This window comes from Pangasianodon hypophthalmus, chromosome 8, assembly GCF_027358585.1.
Source record: "Pangasianodon hypophthalmus isolate fPanHyp1 chromosome 8, fPanHyp1.pri, whole genome shotgun sequence".
In the NCBI taxonomy this organism is placed as follows: Eukaryota; Metazoa; Chordata; class Actinopteri; order Siluriformes; family Pangasiidae; genus Pangasianodon; species Pangasianodon hypophthalmus.
In genome coordinates this window covers 16,634,041-16,660,691 of record NC_069717.1, presented here as the reverse complement: position 1 = coordinate 16,660,691, position 26,651 = coordinate 16,634,041, and the positions used below count along the sequence as shown (strand labels likewise).

At 40.5% G+C, this 26,651-nt stretch overlaps 1 protein-coding gene across 3 annotated transcripts in view; it reads left to right on the top strand.

Moving 5' to 3' along the window:
• The first annotated feature begins 4,958 nt into the window (after positions 1-4,958).
• upb1 (ureidopropionase, beta) overlaps positions 4,959-26,651 on the top strand; it is a 65,328-nt gene continuing 43,635 nt past the window's right edge. Inside the window, exons 1-3 of one of the 3 annotated variants that reach the window (XM_053235905.1) lie at positions 4,959-5,155; positions 25,950-26,121; positions 26,275-26,362. In XM_053235905.1, coding sequence (XP_053091880.1) covers positions 5,052-5,155; positions 25,950-26,121; positions 26,275-26,362 — 364 coding nt within the window. In that variant the 5' untranslated portion in view covers positions 4,959-5,051. The remainder of the gene's footprint in view (positions 5,156-25,949; positions 26,122-26,274; positions 26,363-26,651) is intronic. The other 2 variants (XM_053235904.1, XM_026910768.3) reach the window with 2 other exon arrangements.

Genomic DNA, 26,651 nt, shown 5'->3' with positions numbered 1-26,651 from the left:
GGTGGAGTTGCGGTCAGGAGTAAAAATGTGAACAAAATGTTCACAGTGAGTAAAGCAAAGAAAATAATGCAAGGAAGTGAACTGTGTTACCGATACGGGTGGACACAAAGCAAATCAGTGCAGATTTGAAACAGAAACCTGCAGGAAATGCAACAAAATTGGACACATACAAAGAGCATGTCGATCTGATGTACCAAACAGTGAGAAAGACAGACAGTACAACGCTCAGAAAAAGAAAAGCAGGAATGTGCATGTTATCGCTCAGAATTCAGATGAAGAAAGTGATACTGGGCTGGCAAATTTGGAAATTTACAGTCTGAAAAGTGACTTGAAGCAAGCAGTCTGGCCGATGCCACAAATTAATGGAAAAATCATCCGAATGGAGTTGGACACAGGCTCCGCTGTATCCGTGATGTCACAGAATGAGTTTGAGAGACATTTTGACAATGTAAAGCTAAAGCCATTACCTGTCAAACTAAAAACATACACCGGTGAGCCTATACTTACCATTGGGGTAATGCCTGTGACTGTTGAGTACAGTGATCAGCAGAGTGAATTGGATCTGTACATAGTACAGACAGAGGGGCCAGCACTTTTGGGACGTGACTGGTTGCGAAAGTTAAGGTTGGACTGGGAATCCATTAAAAGCCTGCAAGTCACAGTTCCTGATGCATGGAGTACTCAAAAGAAACCAGAAAAGTGCTGGATGGTGCTGTAACAGTGTTTCAATCAGGCATGGGAACCTTGAAGCATATCAAGGGAAAAATAACACTGAAGGAGTACGCAGTTCCCAAGTTTCATAAAGCACATCCTGTTCCCTATGCTATTCGCCAGAAAGTCGAAATTGAGCTGGATCGATTGGAAGCTGAAGGAATACTATCCAAGGTTGACTGGAGTCCCTGGGCAACTCCCTATGCTATTCGCCAGAAAGTCGAAATTGAGCTGGATCGATTGGAAGCTGAAGGAATACTATCCAAGGTTGACTGGAGTCCCTGGGCAACTCCAGTCATTCCTGTCTCCAAGAAGGACAGAAGTGTAAGACTTTGTGGAGATTTCAAGGTGTCTGTCAACCCCGAACTGCATGTAGAACAATATTCACTACCAAGAATAGAGGATATCTTTGCCACACTTTCTGGTGGTAGACAATCAGCAAAATCGACCTGGCGGAAGCATATTTACAGATGGAAATGGAGGAAGACTCAAAAGTGCTTCTGACTATTAACACGCAAGGGATTGTATCGTTATAACAGGCTGGTTTTTGGCATTGCCTCATCACCCGCTTTATGGCAGAGGGCTATGGATCAGGTGCTTCAAGGCTGCCCTGGTACTCAATGTTACCTCAACAACATCATCATTACAGGTGAAAATGACAGTAGAGATTTGGAGAACATGGTACTGTGTTAAAGAGACTGGAAGATTACAGGCTATGTGCAAGACATGACAAATGTGAGCTCTTTAAGAGCAGGATCACATACTGTGGACATCAAATCGACGCAAATGGCCTACATAAGTGTCCTGACAAGTTGAGAGCCATTGCAGAGGCTCCACAACCAAAAGATATCTCACAGTTGAGGTCGTTGCTGGGATTTGTCAATCACTACAACAGGTTTTTGCCAAATCTAGCCACTGTTCTCCATCCCCTTAATGCCCTGTTGCAGCTTTTCAGGAAGCAAAGCAACAGGTGATGTCAGACACAGTATTGACTCATTTTGACCCCATAAACCATTGAAAGTGGCATGCGACGCCTCACCGCATGGCATCGGTGTGGTGTTGTCCCATGTGATGAGTGATGGGACCGACCGACCAATAGCCTTCGCTTCACGTTCTCTCACCTCTGCGGAGAAGAACTACGCCCAAATTGATAGTGAGGCACTGAGACTGTTACGGCTGAAATGTTTCAGAGAGAAACCAGGAGGGATCCCACATTGTCTCAGGTATACGCAGCTACACAAAATGGCTGGAATGCAGAAGCAAAGAGCCGGTTCGCACAGTACTATCAGCGCAGCAACGAACTGGCTTTGGATGGAGGTTGCATCATGTGGGGTTTAAGAGTCATTATACCTCCTAAGTTGCGAACTCGAGTCTTGGAGGAGCTTCATGTCGGACACTTAGGAGTAGTCAAGATGAAGTCACTTGCTAGAAACTTTGTATGGTGGCCAGGAATAGATCAGCAGATCGAACAGCTTGCCGTGCATTGCTCAGGATGTCAGCATGTTCAAAAGATGCCAAAAGCAACCCCATTACACCCTTTGGAATGGCCCCCTTTGCCGTGGCAAAGGGATACATGTTGATTTTGCCCTTCATGGGCACTACATTTCTCATTGTAGTTGATGCATGTTCAAAGTGGCCCGAAGTTTTCAGTATGACCTCCACAACTGCTTCTCAAACAGTGACAGCGACATCCTTTGGAGACGGCATATTGATCAGCTGAGAAGCTCAAATGTTCCTCTGGAAAGTGTTACAGTGAGTGTTCCATCTACACCTACTGTCCCTGCTACCAACGGAAGTGACACGGCCCTACCACCAGATGGCACTGTAACTCCCTGTAAGGCGCCACAGTCACCTGTTCCTACCTGCGAAGAGAGACGTTACTCTACCCATGTACGGAAACCTCCAAACTGTCTGGATTTATAAGAACTGGAAAAAAAAATTGCAATGTTTATTTGTAAGGTAATTGTTTGTTGGAAACTTCCTTATTTAGAGGGGAGGAAATGTACTGTATTGTGTGAGATAGAACTCAGGAATATATATATTAGTTGGCCACTCTTTGTACTGATACTGAGTTAGAGTTTAGTTGGCCATCCTTTTTCTTGTAAGTCTCCTGCTTCATCACTGCAGGCAGTTCAGTAAAAAAATAAGAAGAAGAAATGCCCGGCCGTGTTTAGACTCTTTATTGAGTTTTATCACGCAACAAACACAACAGTGTCCACTCTGGAACCCATGACTGATCAGGCTCTTTTAATGACTTTGTTAATTCTGTTGGTGTCTTATATAGTTATGCTGCTGCCCCCGCACACAGCAGCATAGGAGAAGCATGGATTATGGATTGTAAAGATTATAGCAATGGATTTTTTTATAGGGATTATAGCAATGATATTTTTTATATTATGACCCTAGATATGATTTGTCTAGAAATATATTACTATTTATATGTTAGTGTAGTTATACACTCAATAGGCACTTTATTAGCAACAATATACTAATACTGGGTAGGGTCTCCCTTTGCTCTCAAAACAGCCTCAATTCTTCCTGGCATGGATTCCACAAGATGTTGGAAACATTCTTTTAAGATTCTGGTCCATGTTGACATGATTGCATCATGCAGTTCCTGCAGATTTTTCAGATGCACGTTCAAGCTGCCAATCTCTTGTTCTACCACATCCCAAAAGTGTTTTACTGGATTCAGAGCCGGTGACTGGGAAGGCCACTGAAGAACAATAAACTCATCGTCTTGTTCACAAAACCAGTTTGAGATGACTTTTGCTTTGTGACATGGTGCATTATCATGCTGGAAATAGCCATTAGCAGATGTGGCCATGAAGGGATGCACATGCTCAGCAACAATACTCAAATAGGCTGTGGCATTCAAGCAATAATTGGTATTCACGGGCCTAAAGTGTGCCAAGAAAACATTTCCCACACCATTACACCACCTTCACCAGCCTGGAGCATTGACATACATTTGACAAAATATATTTCATACTTTTATAATACCTACTTTATAGTGTACATAATCCATTTTATAATGTATGTCTTAATGTGACTCGAGAAGGACACTGAACTGAAGCCTACGTGTGAAGGGCAAAATGACGAGGAAAACAAGTTCGTTGTTATAAAATGGCTTTAATTCCAAGGACTTAGAGCAGAGCGGTGCACATCGCTATCAGAAGAAGAGTGGAACAAACATATACCATTGCCTAGGCAGGTGCCAGTAAGTCTGACTAATAAATTTAGTTTGTACCAGGCTATGCAGCTGACTGCTTAAGATGAGAAAGCCTTGAATATGCAGCTGACTGCTTAAGATGAGAAAGCCTTGAAAGAATAAATAGGCAGAACTCACAGTACACACTCAGGAGATATGTTGACACAAGGCAGGTTTGGTACATGGATTCATGCTGTTGCAACCAAATTCTGATCCTACCATCTGTATGCCTCAGCAGAAATTGAGATGCATCTGACCAGGCTATGTTTTTTCCAGTCTTCAACTGTCCAATTTTCATGAGCCTGTGCCCACTGAAGCCTCAGCTTTCTGTCCTTGACTGATAGAAGTGGAACCCAACTTGGTCTTCTGCTGTTGTATCCCATCCACCTCAAGGTTGTGCATTCTGAGATGCTTTTCTGCTCACCACAATTGTACAGAGTGGTTATCTGAGATACTGTAGTCTTTCTGTCAGCTTAAACCAGTCTGGCCATTCTCTGTTGACCTCTTGGTCAACAAGGCTTTTCCGTCTGCAGAACTGCACACTGGATGTTTTTTCTTTATTGCACCATTCTGAGTAAACTGTAGAGACTGTTGTGCATGAAAATCACAGGAACTCAGTTACAGAAATAGTCAAACCAGCCCTTTGGCACCAAAAATCATGCCGCGATCAAAATCCTGATTTCATGCACTGCCACACGATTGGCTGATTAGATAACTGCAGGAATAAGCAGGTGCAAAAGTGTTCACTGAATGTATTTCAAGCATAGTAAATTTAAATTAAATCTGCTGTACACATTGAATTAGAGCTGGAAGTCTGTCTTTTTCTTTTTGTCGGTACACCAAAACCTATGCGACGACAGTTTCTTTTTTTTTTTTTTTTTGATTTTCTCTTTTTATCGCTTAGATTTGATGGAAACACTGTCAGGGAATAAAATTCCCGAATATTGTTTCTTGCCTTTTTATCTTATCTCTTGCATTTTGCACAGGAACTTAATGGAAACGAAGCTCATGTTAGGTTGCATAACAGTACTGCTGTTTAAATCAACCAATAGATGAGAGGGTGCAGCATATGCCCGATGAAGTTTCGAGGACCTGAGAGTTTTTAAGTAGTGCCTTCACAGCTGCCATAATGTCCGAATATGTATTTGAGTCACTCGAAAAGACGTTAGAAACTCATATACCAGGTGCGGAACTAAAAGAGATTAAACGCATTTTATACGGAAAAGAACTAAGGTAAGTGTACAGCCATGTACTGATTTCACGAATAGTTGCTAGACCAAAATCTGTCCCAGTTTTTATATCGGCACTGCCATAAGGTAATAGGTAGACTGAAGTTCTCATATACTAATTTAGTAAAGAAATCGGATCTAATAGTCTAATAATTTATTCGACCTAAAATCCCATGGATGATTTTAATCATAATAAGGATGATAATAAAGCTATTATTTAATATTATCTTATTATTTTATATTTTGTAACCGACAATTAAGGTTGATTATTAAATGCTTTCTATGCTGTTTAAAACTTTTTAGTAGTTTTAGACTTGCGTTTAAAAGCAGGGCATAATGTGTAAATGATTGTTCATGGACTTTGGCCGAACAGCCTGACACTGAGGTTGACATGACGCCGTAGGTCAGACGTTTTGGATTTCACGGTGTCTCGTCAGTATAATATTGTTTCGTTGTCACATTATTAGGAAGCGCAAGCGCAATCACTGTTACACTGTTAAGCTGATTTAATTTTTTTTTCTTCTGCTAAACATTTGTCCACTATCTCCTCCCGTAGTCGAGATCATGAAGGGGGTTTTATGCCTAAACAGTATTATTTTACCCTCTGAGTACGGATCATGTTGTTACTAATTATCTTGTTGTATTAAGCGTTCTCATTATTACTGATTAGGGGAATTACTGTGATAAATAAATTGATCAAAGGGTTGGAATTGTAGAAAATAATCAGAAAATACATTTCATATTTTAATATTACCTACTTTATACTGCACATAATCCATTTTATAATGTAGCTTATGTCTTAATGTGACTCGAGAAGGAACACTGAACTGAGGCCTATGTTTGAAGGGCAACTTGACATGAGGAAAACAAGTCAATTGTTATCAAATGGCCTTAATTCCTAGGACTTTGAGCAGAGCGGTGCACATCGCTATCAGAAGAAGAGCGGAACAAACATATTCCATCACCTAGGCAGACACCAGTAAGTCTGCCTATTAAATTTACTTTGTACCAGGCTATGCAGTGGACTGCTTAAGATGAGAAGTAAAAGCCTTGAAAGATTACATAAGCAGAACTCTCAGTACCAACTCAGGGGATATGTGCGTCAAATACTGATAAGCAGGAAAGTGGAGACATCTCCTAGGTCACTCTGGTCCGATGTGGTCACATCGGCCTTGTTTGCTTTAGATAACATAAAAGGCAGATGGTTGATTTAAAGCAGTGGTTCTCAAACTTTTCAGACCAAGTACCACCTTCGATAAAAGTAGACATTCCAAGTACCACCTACTCACTACCATATAAAATCACACGTCTTGCATAATCAAATTAAAAAAATGTATTATTTTGTATATTTATATTTATTTCAGTGATTGTTCTGTGAATTTATTACTTTGCCAACAAAGACAAACATTACAAAAATTAAAGTGGCCAAAGCAAACCATCTACTCTTTTACACACAAATTATAATTAAATTTTAGTGGAAGGGGTGAGTCTGTTTAGATGAGCAAAACCTTGCAAAGTTAGGGATGAGAGCAGTGAGCTTGAAATACTTATCTGCCTCAGCATCCATTCTGCTGCGGTACTTGGTCATTATTGCAGAGAGAGCAGAGAAGCCTTTCTCACGAAGGTAGATAGTAGCAAAAGGCATTAAAACCTCCACAGCCTTGAAGGAGAGGGCAGGGTATTCTCTCTGTCTTTAGATACAAAAATTCAAAAGTGACTGTTGTTTCAATTCTGACATGAGAGGTGTAGAAGATGATAATTCCAACAGCTTCTCCTGTTGAGCACACGTCAGATCCAAAGGTATTTCTTTGAAATCAGCTGCAAAGAGATTTCTGATCTGGAAAATACTCTGCAAATTGTTCAGTTAGTGAGGAAAGGTGCACAACTATTACTATCTTGAATGGCTGGATAAAGTGTCATCTCATTAGTGTTCAGAAAGTTCTCTAGAACTGGGAACACAGAGACATAAGGGCCTTGCACACTGCGGGAACCTTTTCATAGTACCTGAACTAATTGTGAAACTACCCACTTTTTGGCATTTTCACACCTCCGGAACTGGGTGTGATTTTAGTACCGGACTGCCTTTTGCGAGAACCAAATTAGCTCCTACTCCTGAGTAGGGTCTAACCAGCACAACTGGCACTATCCATGACGTAAGTAGACGTTGATTGGCCAAACGGGTACAAAAACGCCCTCACCTGCCATGATTTAAAACGCCGTGTAAACATACTGTAGTGTCAACTTATTTCGCAAGTATGGAGAACAGCGATAGATGGACGGACGCTGAAGTGCAACACAGCTCCAATCACAGCGTCCTCCATCCTCCGGTTGTTTACGTTGTTCTTCTTTGTTTCCGTTGTTGAACGCCACGCACAAATGATGTCGTTGTCGACTGGCTTACGTCACTTCCTAGTGCCCACTGTCGGTGCGAATGCAACCCTTTAAACGGTAATAAAACAGAAATAGTTCACACAAAATTACCCAGTACTTTAGTACTGTAAATATAGTTCTGGAACTAAAGCGGTGCGAAAGGCCCTATTGCTTGATTTGACTTTATTGATGCAAAGCTGCAGCTTTTTCTTCAGGGTGGCGATTTTATCATGCACATCAAAAACAGTAAAATGAGCCCTTGTAGTTCCAAGTTCAGCTCATTCAAATGTGAGAATATATCCACCAAATATGCTAATTTTGCCAGCTACACTGGATCCTCAAACAGACTTGCTAGGGGAGACTAGCTGATGGTTTCATCTTTTCCAAGAGATGATGAGGCCATGGGCGGACAACTACAGGGCACCCACTGGGTTGTGAGGTGACATTTAAATCATGAATGTGACAAAAGCTAACAATCTCTCCCTGTCTGTCTCTCTGTTGAGCTACACATGCTACTCCTGAGATAGTGTGATCCTGACCCCTTCTGCTCTCCAGACCTGCCTGATCCATCCTGATGCCCTACTTCTGGCTGGAGTTCTCATCGGTTGGAGATCGCTCACTGCTGCTGGGGGTGGCCCCACATGGATGGCCTGAAGATCACTGGGATTTCTGGGGTTGGTGCCACTTGGGGGCCATGGAGATGACTTGGGGATCTCATTAGGGGAGTTGTACTGTGATGGCTCGGGACTCCAATTGCTGTGGTGGCTTTGGGGCTACAGTTGCCGTGAGCAGTTATGCAATCAGGTCTCCATCAGTGGACAGTGATGAACAGAAGGCCTCATGTGAAGACTTCATGTGAAAACTGTAATGAATTTTCTGGTTGCACAACTGCACTATTTGTCCATGTAGTACACAGTTACAGAATGGATTTATTTATAATTGCACTGTTGTCACCCAGATGAGGAGGTTCCCTTTTGAGTCTGGTTCCTCTCAAGGTTTCTTCCTCTTACTGTCTCAGGGAGTTTTTCCTTGCCACCGTCACTTCCGGCTTACTCATTAGGGATAAATTCACACATTTACAATTTATTTTGATTTAATTTAATTTTGAATGTAGTTATTTATGTAGAGCGACTTTGACAAGGGCCAAATTGAGATGGCTAGATGACTGAGTCTTAGCATTTCCTAAACGGCAGGTCTTGTGGGGTGTTCCTGGTATGCAGTGGTTAGCACCTACCAAAAGTGGTTGAAGGAAGGATAACTGGTGAACCAGTGACAGGGTCATGGGTGCCCAAAGCTCATTGATGCGCATGGGAAGAGAAGGCTATCCCGTCTGGTCCAACCCCACAGAAGAGCTACTATACCACAAATTGAAAATGTTAACGCTGGCTATGATAGAGAGGTGTCAGAACACACAGTGCATCACAGCTTGCTGCATATGGGGCTGCATAGCCACAGACCGGTCAGAGTGGCCCCGCTAACCCCTGTCCACCACCGAAAGTGCCTACAATGGGCATGTGAGCATCAAAACTGGACCATGGAGCCAAGGAAGAAGGAGGCCTGGTCTGATGAATCACATTTTCTTTTACATCATGTGGACATGTGCATGTGCATAACTTACCTGGGGAAGAGATGGAACCCAGATGCACTATGGGAAGAAGGCAAGCTGGCAGAGGTAGTGTGATGCTCTGGGCAGTGTTCTACTGGGAACCCTTGGGTTCTGGCATTCATTTTGGGTCACCTCCATGGGTTCAGGTTTGCTTACAATTGGGGAGTGCTGTAGAGGTCTGGTTGAAGCAGGCTTGGGTTACCAAGCCTGTATCAGGTTGTCAGTGCAGATGGTGAGCTGGATTAACTGATTGAGAGTTATGGAGCCATCCCAGCAGTCTGGCTTGGCCTGGAGCATGTCACTGAGGCCTTGCCAAAACACAGTTTTAAACACGGACTCATTCCATCCACTTTCTGCAGCCAGGATAAGAAACATCAGAGGATAATCAGTGGCAGTGATTTTACCTTGCTAAACAGGAGTAAGGAGTAAGCAGTTTTTGCCCAGTATCCTTGCCCTTCTCTGTGTGGTTGAAAATGTGGCGGTCACCAAGCTAAGCACTTGGGGTGAGAAACATTAATACCAGGCAGATTTTGTCAAAAGGCACTGGTAAAAACTAGTGCACAATGCGTCAGACATCTTTTACACTTTCTGGGAGAACAGTCATATTTTTTTACATGTTGAGATACATGTTGGGTAAACACTTCTGGGAGGTAGTAGCATTACTCCTGCGAGCACCCAGAGCACCTGGCATGGCAGTTGCTTGCTGGTCCCCTCAGCTGGTTAGGAGGAGCTCCTCCATTGCTCAAGGATGTCACAGTGGTCTGGAGCATGTGAACCTCAGCTGGATCCAGGTTGGTAGGTGAAGCCTTCTGTAACGGGGGGCTCAGGGAACAATAATAAGAAAACACAGTCACCGTAGACAGCATCGTTATCAAAAGGGTCAGCAGAGACATACATGGTTACAAAAACACAATCCAAAAATAAGAGTCCAGATACCAGGCAAGAGTACAAGTTCCAAAAATACCAGCAACAAAAAACCTGGAAGGGCAAGGCAAAAGGCACTTTGCTGTCTCAACAGATAGTACTTGGAACAGATAGTCTTAAAGTAAATTACAATAAATAACACTTAATATTTGGTCAAGTATCCTTTGCCTGCAATAACTGCATCAAGCTGGCAACATCAAACTGTTTCTTCAAATTCTTCTTTTCCAGGCTTGTACTGCAGCTTCTTTTAGCTGTTTGTTTTTGGGGGTTTCTCCCTTCAGTCTCCTCTTCAGGAGGTGAAATGCATGCTCAGTTGAGTTAAGGTCTGGTGATTGACTTAGCCAGTCTAAAACCTTCCACTTTTTTCCCCTGATGAAGCAGCATGTTTTGGGCTATTGTCTTGCTGCATGATAAAGTTCCTCCCTATAAGACTGGATGCATTTATGGCATTTGGCAGATGCCCATATCCTGAGCAACTTACATTTATCTCATTTATAAATGTATACATGTGTGCATCAAGGGCCCAGCAGTGGGAGCATGGCAGTGCTGTGAGTTCAAACTCATGACCTTCCAAACAGAAGGACAAAGTCTTACCCACTGAGCTACCACTGACCTCTGCATTTCTCTGTAAACTGGCAAACAGTGTGTTTCTGTAGATTTCTGAATTAATTCTGCTGCTACCATCATGAGTTACATCATCAGTAAGGATTAGTGAGCCTGTGCTAGAAGCAGCCATGCAAGGACTGTGATACCTTCACCCCTGCCTTGTGGAGGCTGTTAATGTCACTGATTTGGAGTGTGTTATTCTAGTCATTCTGCAGTCATTTACCAATGTTTACTATGTTTAATTTATTAATGATTGACACATTGCACAATTTGATGGTTTATAGCTAAATTTAATGTTGTAGACCGTCCAAGAGACAAGTTAGTTCCTGCTCTCATTTATATTATAGCTGTGATAAACAGTCATTCCCTCACCAGCCTCTCTCTTTCTCTCTTGTTCTCAAAAAACACATCCTATCATTGTACTAAGAAACAGGAAAGCGTAAACTCCCCTGTCCTGAAGACTTTCCTGAGCTGGGAAACTTTGACTGTTACAAAGATGTTACAACTGAGAATTCTTCCATAGCACTGCGAGGTTGCAAGCGCAGAACACAGACAACAGGACACAGAAGTGGGGGAAAGTGCTATTTATTTTAAATTTATTTATTTTAAATTCTGGTGTATGGGAAAGGCTGGTGTGAAGGTGAGATCACAGTTGTCGCGGAACTGGGCGCAGTGAACACGGGGCAGCAGTGTTACGGCGGGACCCAGGAGGCACGGCGGTTGCTCTCAGGGAAGGCGAGAGTCGGCATGCAGGGGTCCAGGCTCTCCATCCTCGCTACCATCAGCTTCTAGCAGAGAGAGGGAGAGACACGATAGTACCCTGCTTTATCATACCTTTCTTTCTCTGAGAGCGGCCGCTGGCCCCTTTTATACCCTCCTGGCTTCTGCAGGAGTGTAGGGAGCTGAAGCTGCAATCACTGGCCGCCAGCCGAGTTGAGTTTCTCCACCCCGCCTTGCAGCCACGCGCTCTAATGCTGTCCAAAACAATGGTGGTGCTGAACCGGTGCTGTCCATTCAGCACCATGGCAGCAGTCTTGTGAGGAGTGCTTTAGTGTGTGGGCTGACGGCCCCCCATCACATTCCATAAATGTTTAATGTTTCCTAAAAACATCACATCAATGATTATACATTTTACTTTGTTAAACAATGCATTTTTAAAATCCATTCATACATCCATTTTCTCCATACGAGATCCTATGAATGGGCTGTTACTATAGAAACAATAAAGTATTATTGAACACATTAATATTAACCTATTGTTCATGTTACAGCCAGAACTACTGTCCAAGCCTTGCTGTTTTATGAAAAAAATGCATCAGATTGGAGCAGTCAATCGCATTGTGATATAAGAGTCAACGAAAAGTTGAAAAATTAATTTGGGTATGTTAGGTCAGTGTGCCTAATGTTCATTGTCTCACACAGCAAATTGCATGTTCCTAAAGGAACCTGTTCTCTTGTAAATGCTCAACTCTCATATGTGCCTGTACACTCTCAGTACTACAGATTTCTTACACAATTTTATTATTAATATTATTATATGATTTTTTGGCACACTTCCCCTCCTAAAGTGCTGGATTATCAACTAATTTGTCCTTGTCTGTTCTTTTTCCTGTATAGAATACGTTGTATGATCATATAGTAGTTAATAATATCTATAAATAAGTATCGTATAGTATAAGTATAGTAAACTCGAAAATGCTTAGCTAATCTCTTAGCTAACTATGTGGTTAGTATCAGAAGCGCTTGCTGATCAATTTGATGCCAAAATGTGTAGATTGAGCTGGAATTGTGTCATTTCTGACTGTTTAAACAGAAGTCAACTTCATTTTGACATCATGTCTCATATGTTGAAGTTGAAAATATCGTGTTGACAAAGTGAATTCAGACAAATGAACACTGAACATAGCTCACAATTTTTTCACCATTCACTTGAATGAGATTTTTAAAAACTGCTGTAATTCACTCAGTTCTCAAGCTACAACCACCAGTATTCACAGCATCAAACATGGGTGAACCAGGAATCGTTCAGCTAAATTACAGACAGATTGCACTCCTCCTCCTCTTTCTATCCATCCTTTTTTCTTCAACTCTTCATTTCAATGAGGGACAGCTAGAGCCAGTGACTTCATGGTCTTCTCAGCTGGGTCAAATGACATCACCTGCTCTAGCTATCCCCCATTGAAATGAATGGGACAGAGTAGGAGGTGTCACAGACAGACAGAGGAGGAGGTGTGCAATCTTTCTGTAATTTGGCAGGACAATTCTTGGTGCACCCATATTTGACCCAGCTGAGAACACCATGAAGTCACACGCTATATCTGTCCCTCATTGAAATGAACACATGAACATTTAGTAACAAATGGCACCAGATTTTCAATGTGAGTGAATGGGAGAGTTCTCTTGCCCTAGTGCCAAACAAATGCTCATAATAACTTGAAAAATATATTTTGAAATTATTAGATGTTTAGAGGTTTCTGGAACGTTTGAGGGGGGAGGGGAGCTCAATAACTTGAAGCTTGTTTCTAGGTGAAAGTATATGGATTTTAGAGGAAAGTATGTTGTTGAAACAGTGAATTCAGGATGGATAAAAAGAGGATTAATGCAATCTGTCTGTAATTTGGCAAAATGTGTCCTGGTGTACCCCGGTTTGACCGTGTGAATTTTGGTGGTTGTAGGTTGAGAACTGACCAAATGTATTTCTATGGAAAAAATGCTGTAATTCTGATCCTTCATAAAAGCAAAAGCACACTATTGCCATATAGGATCCTGCCGAATTTCATGGCCCTGCGTCAAAAATTGTGACCCAACATAACTAGAAGGCTAAAATTTAAAAATTGAAAGAACTTTGATGTTAAAAGATGAAAGAACATGTGATGATGTTGAAACCTGCTAAACATGCTAAAAGAGTAAAACAATATCACTGTGTTTTGTTGTAATTGATTTTAAAATATTAAAATGTTTAAGAGTTGTAAAGGTTAAAAAGCTCAAAGTTTCTAATATTTAAAGGGTAAAATGGTAAAAACTGTTTAAAGGTTATAAATCCTAAAATTTTGCTAGCATATTTAAGTTGGTTTCTAAAGTGTTGCTAGGTGGTTGTTATGCTAACCCAGTTGGTTGCCTAGTGGTTGCTAGGCTAATACAGTTGGTTGCTGTGGTGTTGCTAAGTCATTGCCAGGCTAACCCAACTGGTGCCTGATACTGTTTAGTGTTTTTCCTAACACCATTTAGTGTTAGTTCTTCAATGCTTATATTGATGTAAAAAAAAATCCACAGAAACATTTCCTTAGTCATTTATTTTATTTAAAGGCAGTAATAAATGATATATACCAGTTAGTCAACTGCAGTCAGACATGTAGGCTACACAAAAGTGAACCTGATTCAGAGTCTGTATACCAAATGTGATGGCTGAAATGTCTTACAGCTTAAACAGTTCCAGCATTTTAATGTCAGCAGCACAAAGCATAGATTTTTCCCCCCTAATTTTTTGTAGACTGTAGATCGAGCCTAGATATGAATCGAGTTACAGTATGGTACAAGGAACCAAAAGATGTTATCTGAGCTATATGACATCTGCAAATCAAATAGCTTATAGTAAGTTAAGTCACTTACATTGAAAACCTTAAGTGAATCACTCTGTCTCAGGTCAACTTTAAAAACAAGAAAAGGTCATCAAAACATAGAGTTTCAAGAGCAGATGCAACCAATAAGACATGTTCATCTTTACCAACAATAGATTTGATTTGGTAAAACTCTAGCAAGTCAAGGGGTACTTCACCACAAAGACCAAGACAGAACAATACTCAGTGCCCTGATATTTCATCCATTTTACTGAGAGCAAATTTACCTCTAAAGAAACATTCTGTATAGATGCAATTTCTATGCCTCCTGACATGTTACACAGTAGCACAGTCTTTCCTGGACCCACTGCTGACCTATCTAGGTTTAAGGCTTCCCAATTATATGCCATGTAATTCTGATGCTTTTTGGCAAGTGTCCTGGTAATGTTCTTGTAAATTTTTATGTTGTGTCTTGACCATTGACCACATACAGTCAGGTCCATAAATATTGGGACATCGACACAATTCTAACATTTTTGGCTCTATACACCACCACAATGGATTTCAAATGAAACGAACAATATGTGCTTTAACTGCAGACTGTCAGCTTTAATTTGAGAGTATTTACATCCAAATCAGGTGAACAGTGTAGGAATTACAACAGTTTGCATATGTGCCTCCCACTTGTTAAGGGACCAAAAGTAATGGGACAGAATAATAATCATAAATCAAACTTTCACTTTTTAATACTTGGTTGCAAATCCTTTGCAGTCAATTACAGCCCGAAGTCTGGAATGCATAGACAAAACCAGACGCTGGGTTTCATCCCTGGTGATGCTCTGCCAGGCCTCTACTGCAACTGTCTTCAGTTCCTGCTTGTTCTTGGGGCATTTTCCCTTCAGTTTTGTCTTCAGCAAGTGAAATGCATGCTCAATCAGATTCAGGTCAGGTGATTGACTTGGCCATTGCATAACAGTCCACTTCTTTCCCTTCAAAAACTCTTTGGTTGCTTTTGCAGTATGCTTTGGGTCATTGTCCATCTGCACTGTGAAGCGCCGTCCAATGAGTCCTGAAGCATTTGGCTGAATATGAGCAGATAATATTGCCCGAAACACTTCAGAATTCATCCTGCTGCTTTTGTCAGCAGTCACATCATCAATAAATACAAGAGAACCAGTTCCATTGGCAGACATACATGCCCACGCCATGACACTACCACCACCATGCTTCACTGATGGTGGTATGCTTAGGATCATGAGCAGTTCCGTTCCTTCTCCATACTCTTCTCTTCCCATCACTCTGGTACAAGTTGATCTTGGTCTCATCTGTCCATAGGATGTTGTTCCAGAACTGTGAAGGCTTTTTTAGATGTCATTTGGCAAACTCTAATCTGGCCTTCCTGTTTTTGAGGCTCACCAATGGTTTACATCTTGTGGTGAACCCTCTGTATTCACTCTGGTGAAGTCTTCTCTTGATTGTTGACTTCGACACACATACACCTACCTCCTGGAGAGTGTTCTTGATCTGGCCAACTGTTGTGAAGGGTGTTTTCTTCACCAGGGAAAGAATTCTTCGGTCATCCACCTCAGTTGTTTTCCGTGGTCTTCTCGGTCTTTTGGTGTTGCTGAGCTCACCAGTGCGTTCCTTCTTTTTAAGAATGTTCCAAACAGTTGTTTTGGCCATGCCTAATGTTTTTGCTATCTCTCTGATGGATTTGTTTTGTTTTTTCAGCCTAATGATGGCTTGCTTCACTGATAGTGACAGCTCTTTGGATCTCATCTTGAGAGTTGACAGCAACAGATTCCAAATGCAAATAGCACACTTGAAATGAACTCTGGACCTTTTATCTGCTCATTGTAATTGGGATAATGAGGGAATAACACACACCTGGCCAAGGAACAGCTGAGAAGCCAATTGTCCCATCACTTTTGGTCCCTTAACAAGTGGGAGGCACATATGCAAACTGTTGTAATTCCTACACCGTTCACCTGATTTGGATGTAAATACCCTCAAATTAAAGCTGACAGTCTGCAGTTAAAGCACATCTTGTTCGTTTCATTTGAAATCCATTGTGGTGGTGTATAGAGCCAAAAATGTTAGAATTGTGTCGATGTCCCAATATTTATGGACCTGACTGTACATTATATGATTATAAGTGAGAAACTATAGATAGCGGTGACTGCATTACGGATAGACTTAGCATGTTTGTAGTTTTTTTCTCTTACCAGAATGTTCACACGTCACCTGTGCAGCATTAGTCTATGCTCTACCTCATACAGCATTGGACTGTAAATTACCTCTTCTGACAGTTTACTTTGTCACTTTAACTTTGTCACTTTAACAGTCTGATAAGCTCTTTGCACTACTCACTTTACATCTGCACTGTTTGCACTCTATCTGTTGTGCCTTGTAGATCTACATTTATACTCTATTTATATGTATCCATTTGCATTTCCATTTGTATTTTTACATCCTTTTTTTGTGTGTGTTATCTGTATGCACCTAGGGTCTGAGAGTAACATAATTTCAATTCTCTGTATGTGCTGAACATGTGGCAGAATTTGCTTTCAAAGCGCATCAGTGAGCCTTGGGCACCCATTACCCTGTCGCCAGTTCACTATTTCCCCTTCCTTGGACCATTTTTGGCAGGTACTAACCACTGGATACTGGGAACACCACATAAGAACTATGGCTTTGGAGATGCTCTGACCCAGTTGTCTATTTTTCCTGCTTCAAACACATCAACTGTGAGAACTGACTGTTCACATGCTGCCTAATATATCCCACCCCTTGACAGGTGCCAGTGTAATGAGATAATCGATGTTATTCACTTCACGCGTCAGTGGTTTTAATGTTATGTTTGATCGTTGTATTTCCAAAAGTTGTGTACCAGCACACTTCTCGAGATCAGACCGGACATGTTACAGTTGGTTTGTTGTCAAAAACTGTAGAAGGAGATACATGCAGAAGATCAGGTGTAATAATAGTAGTAGTAGTAATAATAATAATAATAATAATAATAATAGTAATAATAATAATAATAATAATAATAATAATAATAATAATTAAAGCTGGAAGCAACATATTTTTGGGGGCCAAGCACCCAGAATCGGTGAGCCGCACATTCACAGATAGTCTACAATTGTTGCCTAAGCAATCGTAGGACAGCTGAACCATAACTTTAGGCAAAGGGATTTAATTATATAAAATATAGAAAACTATATAAAATATCAAAAATCATTTGATAACTTTTGTAAGGCATGAAACAATTTTCAATGTATTTCAAATTGGCAAACAGGAAGTACTCTTGAAATTCAGATGCTGATGAGTATTCACTTCAGCTTACCCTAGGGAATCAGGAATGTAGAATTAGGAATGTAGAACTGTGAATTTAGCACAAGTTCTTAAAATTAAATTAGTTGTCACAGTTTTTGACCACAGGTGGTGCAGTCATTAAACTTTTTGGGGACATTAGAGTGAGGAAAAGTCTCATGACAATATGCAAATGTCTTAGTGAGATATAGCCTGATACCTTTGCCAGTCTGTTATGGGGGAACGGTTTTGAATATGAAAAATTCCTTTGATAACCTTTGTTCAGACAAATTTGGAGGAGGAGTAGCAAAAATGGCAGTTAGATATAAGCATTCAGGTCATGGTCCTGAAGATGCCTACCAAGTTTTATGTCAGTGCACAAAGTCCTTGCTGAGATACACCCTCACCTCCTGTTTGGTGGTTTCTCTGTCAGATTTATTGGCCCATTATGGGCAAACCATTTAGATTATCAAAATTCTTTTGATAAGTTTTATGAGGCTTACTCTGAAGATGATGTCTGCCAAATTTGGTGATGATTGGACACAATTCAGAGGAGAAGTAGCAAAAAAACAGTTTTTGAGAAAAGCTTTTTGAACTCGTCTCGACCCAGGGAATCCAGTGATGCCTGGCTTTTAAATTTTGGACACACAGTTCAAATGTTATGACCATAAATGTGCTTCCAAATTAGGCCCAACTTTGACCTGACTGAATTCAGGTGGCTCTAGTGCGTTGGCAGCACTTGGCCCAAATTTGGTCAGAATGTTCCTTAGACCATCCCCAATTGGTGTGCCAAATTTTACAACTTTTACCAAATGGTTCTATGGGCTGCCATGATACCATAGAACATACCATGGAAGGCTGTTTCATAACTGTGGGGCTTTGTAAGAGAAAGTTCTAACCCCTGCCGTAGCCTTCAGTATTCAAGGTATCAACAAATAGCCTGCACCTTTTGATCGAAGTAGGCATGGTGATCATAAGAGGTTCTAGTAACGACTCTCGCTGCTGCATTCTGGACTAACTGGAGCTTGTTTATGCATCTACTGGAACATCCAGACAGCAAGGCATTACAATAATCCAACCTAGAGGTAACAAAAGCATGAACTAATTTTTCTGCATCGTGTAGTGACATATTGCTTATCTTAGCATTATTTCTGAGATGAAAGAAAGCTATCCTAGTAATATTGTCTACATGAGCTTCTAATGAAAGATTGGAGTCAATAATCACACCAATGTGTTTTACAGAAAGGTCATCCAGAGTTATTATGTAATCAAAACGCTTACTTCTAGCTGCATATGGACCTAGTACAAGTACTTCTGTCTTGTCAGAATTAAGTAAGAGAAAGTTAATAAGCATCCAGTGTCTAATGTCCTTTACACATTCCTCAACTTCATTAAGCTGATGTCTGTCATCTGGCTTTGCTGAAACATACAACTGTGTGTATCAGCGTAACAGTGGAAGCTAATACCATGTTTACGAAAAATTTTGCCCAGAGGTAGCATATATAAAGAAAAGAGCAGTGGGCCTAAAACAGAGCCTTGTGGAACACCAAACTTTATCTTAGTATGCATAGAGAAGTCACCATTTACATTTACAAACTTGTAATGATCAGTCAAATAAGACCTGAGCCAGGAGAGGGCCATTCCCTAACACCTACAACATCTTCTAGTCTATCGAGGAGAATAGCATGATCAATGGTATCAGAAGCTGCACTAAGGTCAAGCAACACAAGCAAGGAGACACAACCCTGATCAGAGGCCAGTAGTAGGTCATTTACCACTTTAACCCGTGCTGTCTCTGTGCTATGATGAGGCCTAAATCCTGAATGATACATTTCATGAATGTTATTCCTATGTAGGTATGAGCATAACTGCTGTGCTACAACCTTCAAAACATCAACAACATGTGCTACATCAAAAACAGTCTAAAGCCAGCTTCATCCATAAAACTACAGCATGGCATTTGCAACCAACATGACATCAATGATAAATCATAAATTGTGCACTAAATGGTGCACTGAGCAAAAGATAGCATCCTAGAAAGCAGGATACAGGATTCTGCCAGTATCCTCCACACCATAATATCATTTCACAATAAAACAACCAAATTTGCACAGTCCAAAGAAAGGAACCCCAATTTGGCATAAAACTGCCCAACATGGCAACACTAGCTAACACAGCGCTAAATGTAGCTCCCAGATACCCATCTCGCTATGACGAGGTTGAATACTTTATTAATAAATTTTTATTGATTACAAATTTTTATTATTTTATTTTTAACACATTTTCCTGACATTTTCACACATTTTCATGACAATGACATTGGGTGCATAACACTGGGGGACACCCCTTTAACAGGAATTCATTAGCCAACTGATTTACTTCCCTCAGTTTTAGGTCATTTTCATACTTTCCCCGAATACCTGAGGCTGCACCCCAGACCGATTTTGGGCTGGTTTGGTGGAGGTGCTGAGAATTACAGGCTTGCTATCACACAGAAGAATTCTTTCCAAACAGTGGATTGATTGTGCAATTTAATACTTAAGGAATAACACATGATGGACTGCGCTATTATATGAAAATAATACACGCCTGGAGTGATAAGGCCTGACGCAATGCATAGAGCTTTTACCACCCCAGCGTGTATTATTTTCGTATAACAGAATGGTCCAAGTGTTCTATTCTGCTTATACCACTAGATTTGTGATCGATTACATAATTTATAAATGATAAATAAATTTATAAATAAATGTCATGCTTTTTAACAGTTTATAGTTAGATTTAATCTTGTCGAAAGCCCATGAAACATTGCCTTGAAACAGATACATTTGATATTTTTCTGGCCAATCAAGGTTTCATTTCTTGTATTCAAATATCATTTTAAGAAAGCTGGCTTCATACTTCCATTAGAAAGTTGCTCCAAACATGTGTAGGTATGTAAATTGGGTCAATTATTACTATGAATATAAAGAGGGGATCAACTTAACATACACCATATGGCTTAAAGTAACACCTGTGTACACCTGACCTTGTATGTGGGTCTTCCCCAAACTGTTGCCACAAAGGTGGAAGCACACAACTGTCCGGAATATCTTTGTATGCTGTATCATTAATATTTCCATTCACTGGAACTAAGGGGCCTAGCCCAAACCTGTTCAAGCATGACACTGCCCTTGTGCAAAAAGTGAGATGCATAAAGACATAGTTTGCAGGCCTTGAGTGGCATGCACAGAGCCCTGACCTGAACCCCACTGAATACCTTTTGGATAAACAGGACTACTGGCCATGATCCAGGCCTTCTAGCCTGACGTTACTGCCTGACCTCACTAAAGCTAAAGAAATCATGCTGAACATCCGGCTGTAGCATCACATCTGATTATCCAGGGAGTGTGGATAAAAACGTATGATTCTATGTGGACAGTTTTCAGAGTTAATCACGCCGACTGTCCAGCCTGAGTTGAGTCAGCTTGTCCGGAGATGTTACATGTCCGGAGATCCTGTACAAGCTCTTAGTGACTCACTGTTGCTATCTTCACTGAAGATCCGAAGTTATCCTGCATCTGTGTTTTGTAATGGTGGACACCTGGCTGAGGTCAGTGTGGGAACGGCCAGACTTAGTGTGGAAAACACAACTCTGGGTGGATGGACATCTAACTCACAGATGTTTGTGAGTTTCTGGACTTTATATTGAGGTGATGTGGGTGAGGTGATGAGGCAGGTCAGGCTTCCTGCCTCTCCTCATTCAGTGGTGCTGATTTAACAGAGGTAACAGTTAAAAATTAGAATATTAATTGTTTTAATTAAATTAGTTTTTACTTGTAAAATTATATATTATTAAAACTTCATTTTACATTGATATTTCCATCACAGTCTCACAAATGCTACCATGAACTCCTGTTTGAGAAACCTTGTCTTATAACAACAATAAACATTTGTTCCCTCACCAGCATCTCCTTTTCTTGTGCTGTCCCTCCCTCTCAAATCACAGCTTGTCATCATTCCATAGATGTTACATCTCCTAACAAAAAAACTTCACCACATCAATGTATTGATATTTTTTTCTTTGTTAAACAACACATTTTTAAAATCCGTTGATTTTTAGACATAGATTATTTGGAGCATGTTCCATCCATGTCCGTGTGAATGAGCTGTTACTATAGAAGCAATAACATATTAGAACATAACTATAAACCTATCGTTCATGTTACAGCTGGAACTGCTGTCTGAACCATGTGGTTATGTAGAGATAATGCACACCTTCTAACTAATCAGATCCAGGAATTCAACAGTGTTGTGGTTTAATTCACTTGGTTTACAAGATATATAAGATAAATATTATATTAGGAAGAAGACTTATAAAGATGATTTTTGGCTGTGTCACCTGAATTTTTCATAATGTTCTCAGTGCAAGAATTCACACCACAATCTGAGGTAATCTGAGGAAACATGTACTTTCAAAAACTACTTTTTTACAGGTTGATGCTGATTAACTGACCAGTTGAAGCTGTTAGCATATACAGTCATGGGAAAAAGAAAGTACAACCTCCTTCAGTTTTATGTTTTTATTCAGGGCCTAAATAACAACTGTGTGGTCTTTACCAACTTCTATAAACAAACAAGTAACCTTAGGTGACAACAAAAAATGACAGCATATTTCAATATGTAGTCATTTTTTTCCCAAAAAGTAAACCAACATTCAGAAACCAGGTGGGGAAAAATAAATCCTACTTCCATAGTCATTAAGAGAGTAATTAGCAGCAAGACATTACTATGCACAAGATTAGGAGATCATCAAGAAGTGTGACTACCTCTATAAAAGTAGAACCTTTGGCAGTTTAGTGTTCTGGAGCACTCAGGTATGTGTCTACATCATGCCAAGAAGAAAGAACATCAGCCATGACTTCAGAGAAGCAATTTTTGCTGCTCATCATATTGGGTAAGGATTGTTTACAAATTAAGAGCCTTCAAGACAGTTGCCAATCTTCCCAGGAGTGGCCGTCCCAGCATATTCAGTCCAAGGTCAGACTGGTCAGAGATGTAAAGAAATTGTCAGAGACGTAAAGAAAAACCCATCAGCTACATCAGGTGACCTACAGGCTCGGTAAGCATTTTAAATGTTTATGTTCATGGCAGCACAATCGGAAAGAGACTGAACAAGTATGGCTTTCATGGAAGGGTGGCTAGGAAAAAGCCCCTTCTCTCCAAAAAGAATATGGCAGCATGACTAAAATATGCAAAATTGCATCTGAACAAACCACAAAAGTCCTGGAATGATATCCTTTGTAGTGATGAGACCAAGATGAAAATGTTTGGTCATCATGCACAGCGCCATGTTTGGCAAAAACCAAACACAGCATATCACCACAAACACCTCATATCAACTGTCAAGCATGAAGTGATGAATGGGCTTGTTTTGCAGCCTCAGGACCCCGGAAACTTGCAGTCATTGAGACATCAATGAACTCCACTTTATACCACAATATTCTTGGGACAAATGTGAGGCCATCTGTCCAGCAGCTTAAGATGTGCAGAAATTGTGTCATGCAACAGGACAATGATCCCAAGCACACCATCAAATCAACATCTGAATGGCTGAAGAAGAAAAAAATCAAGGTGTTGGAATGGCCAAGTTAAAGTCCAGACCTCATTGAGATGCTGTGGCAGGATCTTAGTGCATAAACAAATGCCCTCAAATATCAATGAACTGAGGCAATGTTGTAAAGAAGAGTGGGCCAAAATTTCTCCAAATCAATCCCTACAGAAAACATTTACTTCAAGTTATTGTTGCTGGAGAAGCCCGGCAGCGCTGTGAGGATTTTATTCTTTGACTTCTCCAGCGCATTCAACACAATTCAACCATTGCTTTTGAGGGACAAGCTGGAATGGGCTGGAGTGGACTCACATCTGGCGGAGTGGGTCCTGGACTATCTCACAGATAGGCCCCAGTTTGTGAGAGCTAGGGACTGCGTATCTGACACCCTGACCTGCAGTGTGGGTGTCCCCCAGGGCACGGTGCTCGCACCCTTCCTTTTCACCCTCTACACTGCAGACTTCAGATACAACACGGACAGCTGTGTCCTGCTCAAGTTCTCTGACGACTCAGCCATCGTTGGCCTGATCAGTGACGACGATGACACAGAGTACAGAAGACTGATGCAGGACTTCGTGGACTGGTGTCGGCCAAATCACCTCCTCATCAATGCGGGAAAGACCAAGGAGATGGTGGTGGATTTCCGCAGACTGCCCCCTCACTGGTGAACATCCAGGGAATGGACATTGAGAGAGTGGACTCTTATAAGTACCTGAGTGTTCATCTAAACCACAAACTGGACTGGACTCACAACACAGACGCACTGTACAGGAAGGGTCAGAGCAGGCTCTACCTCCTGAGGAGACTGCGGTCCTTTGGTGTGCAGGGGGCGCTCCTAAAGACTTTTTATGACTCTGTGGTGGCATCAGCCATCCTGTATGGTGTGGTCTGTTGGAGCAGCAGCATCACTGAGAGGGAGAGGAAAAAGCTGGACAAGGTCATCAAGAGGTCCAGCTCTGTCCTGGGCTGTCCTCTGGACTCAGTGCGGGAGGTTGGTGACAGACGGGTCCTGACAAAACTGACATCTATGCTGGACCATGAGTCCCACCCCCTGCGGGACGTCCTGTCAGCTCTGGAGAGCAGCTTCAGTGACAGACTGCTCCACCCTCAGTGTGTAAAGGAGAGATTTCATCGGTCTTTCCTTCCTGCTGCTGTAAGACTTTATAAAGAGCACTGCTGATTTATTTATTTATAAACTCTCAGTGCAGTATTTACACTCACATTTATGTGCAATATCAGTGTGCAATATTTTAATGTGCAATACCGTCACACTACTGGCAAGCTACACTATTCTCAACCAACCTGTACTTATGTGTATATACCCCTCTCCTTTTTTTGTTTTGTGTTAGGATTTTTGCTTTTAGCACTATTTAAGCCATTTATGTACAGAATAGTTTTTAATCTACCTTGTTCTTGTGTGCATACTCTTTCTGTACTGTACCCCTGCTGTTCTTGTGTGCATACTCTTTCTGTACTGTACCCCTGCTGTTGCTAAATGCAATTTCCCCACTGTGGGACAAATAAAGGAATATCTTACTCTTACTCTTACTCTTACACTTAAATGCTACAATTATAGGGTGTACGTTTTTCCCCACCTGGTTTCTGAATGTTGCTTTACTTTTTGGGAAAAAATGACTATATATTGAAATCTGTTGTGTTTTTGTGTTGTCATCTGAGGTTATTTGTTTGTTTATAAAAGTTGGTGAGGACCACACAATTGTTATTTAGGCCTTGATAAATAAAAACAGAAGTGAAGGAGGGCGTAATTTTTCCCATGACAGACCTTGGTCTAAAAATAAACATTGCAACATAAAAACGGCTGTGAAAAGTAGCTAATTATCCTGACTATGTAGCTAACTATCAAATGGCAATGACAAAGCAAAAAAAAATGTTAGCTAGCTAGCAAAGTTTAACTTAACCACTTCAGTTCAAATGAGAAATGTCCAAAGTTACAATAGTTCCAAATATTGCTCATTACAATCAATTAAATTATGGGGGTGGGTAGACAATACAAATATACCCTAAAAATAACACTTATTCCAACAGTGCATTTATTGAAAAAGTTATCTAACAATATTAGCTAGCTAGCTAGCTGTTTATAGTAGCTAGTTAAGTTAAATTAAAGCAAATCTTAAAAGATATTTGTTGGTCTGATTATGGTATCAGGATGTTCTAGATAGAAATAGAATAAGCTTTTTTACCTTTGTCAATGAACTCTTTGCAGGGTCAATAACGAAATGATGGATGCCACAGTACCAGGTCTTCATTCGAAAACAATTTATTTGCATTAGATTACATTCACACAGTACTATCTCTATTTAGAATTACTCAAATTAAATGACTGTTTTTAAGAATAAAATAATTAGATTCTACTCCAACATATTAAATAACATTAACACAAATAACTGCCTCAAAATTGCCACAAGGACTCAATTCTGTTAATTCAGTTTTAAATTCTACATTTTTGTAGAATCTAAGATCTAATGGACCACTGATTCATATTTTACAGTGTAGGTACATGTTATGTTCGAGTCTTGATTGATTTTATTAAAAAAATTTAGCACAGGCTTTTGCTGTGATTAGAAATGCCATGAAAGGAAAGAGACAAGCAAGCATCGAAAACACATCAGTTTCGGATTCTGTGTATATTACTTACCAGATAACACATGAACAAAGATACACACTCAAATTGCCATGAGTTTATAAAAGTAATTTTAAGATTTGTTACTGAGACTAATATGATATGAGCTGCCATTGTAATTGAGTTTTAAGAATTATGTGTTTTTTCATTTATGAATTTACCATACTTATTAAATAAAGCATTAATTATTCCCAGGAAGTTGATCCTACCCCAGACTGCACTGGATGCGGCATTGGAGAGGGATTTTGATTTGCAGGGTTATGTCTTTGAGGCAGCACCAGAGCAGCTCAGAGCACCTAAAGTTGTGCGGGTGGGACTCATCCAGAACAAGATCATTCTTCCCACTGATGCTCCTGTACTTGACCAAGTAAGATAGAAGTATCAGCCCCTCATGCTGGCAACCTAATCTCTTAATAAGTATCATAGTCTTGCATCTAAGGTCCTCATGTATGGCATACTTTCTAACATATTATGGATTTGTCCATTACACCGTTAACTGATTGCCTAAATCTTTTTGTAGATTACAGTGCTGCACAAGCGAGTGGGTGAGATAGTGGAGGTAGCTGCTATTTGTGGTGTCAATATAGTCTGTTTCCAGGAAGCCTGGAGTGAGTACCTACATAAACACTGCTAATACAAGTGTGGTAAAAGTATTTTGCAATGTGTAAAAGCAATACATGGTATCTACTTAGAATGCCTGTTTTTGAGGCTGAAATGTTTTTGAAATTTAAAAAGTTGTATACTCTTTTCTTTCTGACTTTTTGGAACATTTGAGGCTATTCTGTTACATGTAGATGGTAATTCATCAGTGTATATATGAAATAAAATTCTAAATGCTGCAGTCAATGTGGGATCCGCCTTGACTTGGAGTCAAAAACATGACTCTGGGTGGATGGA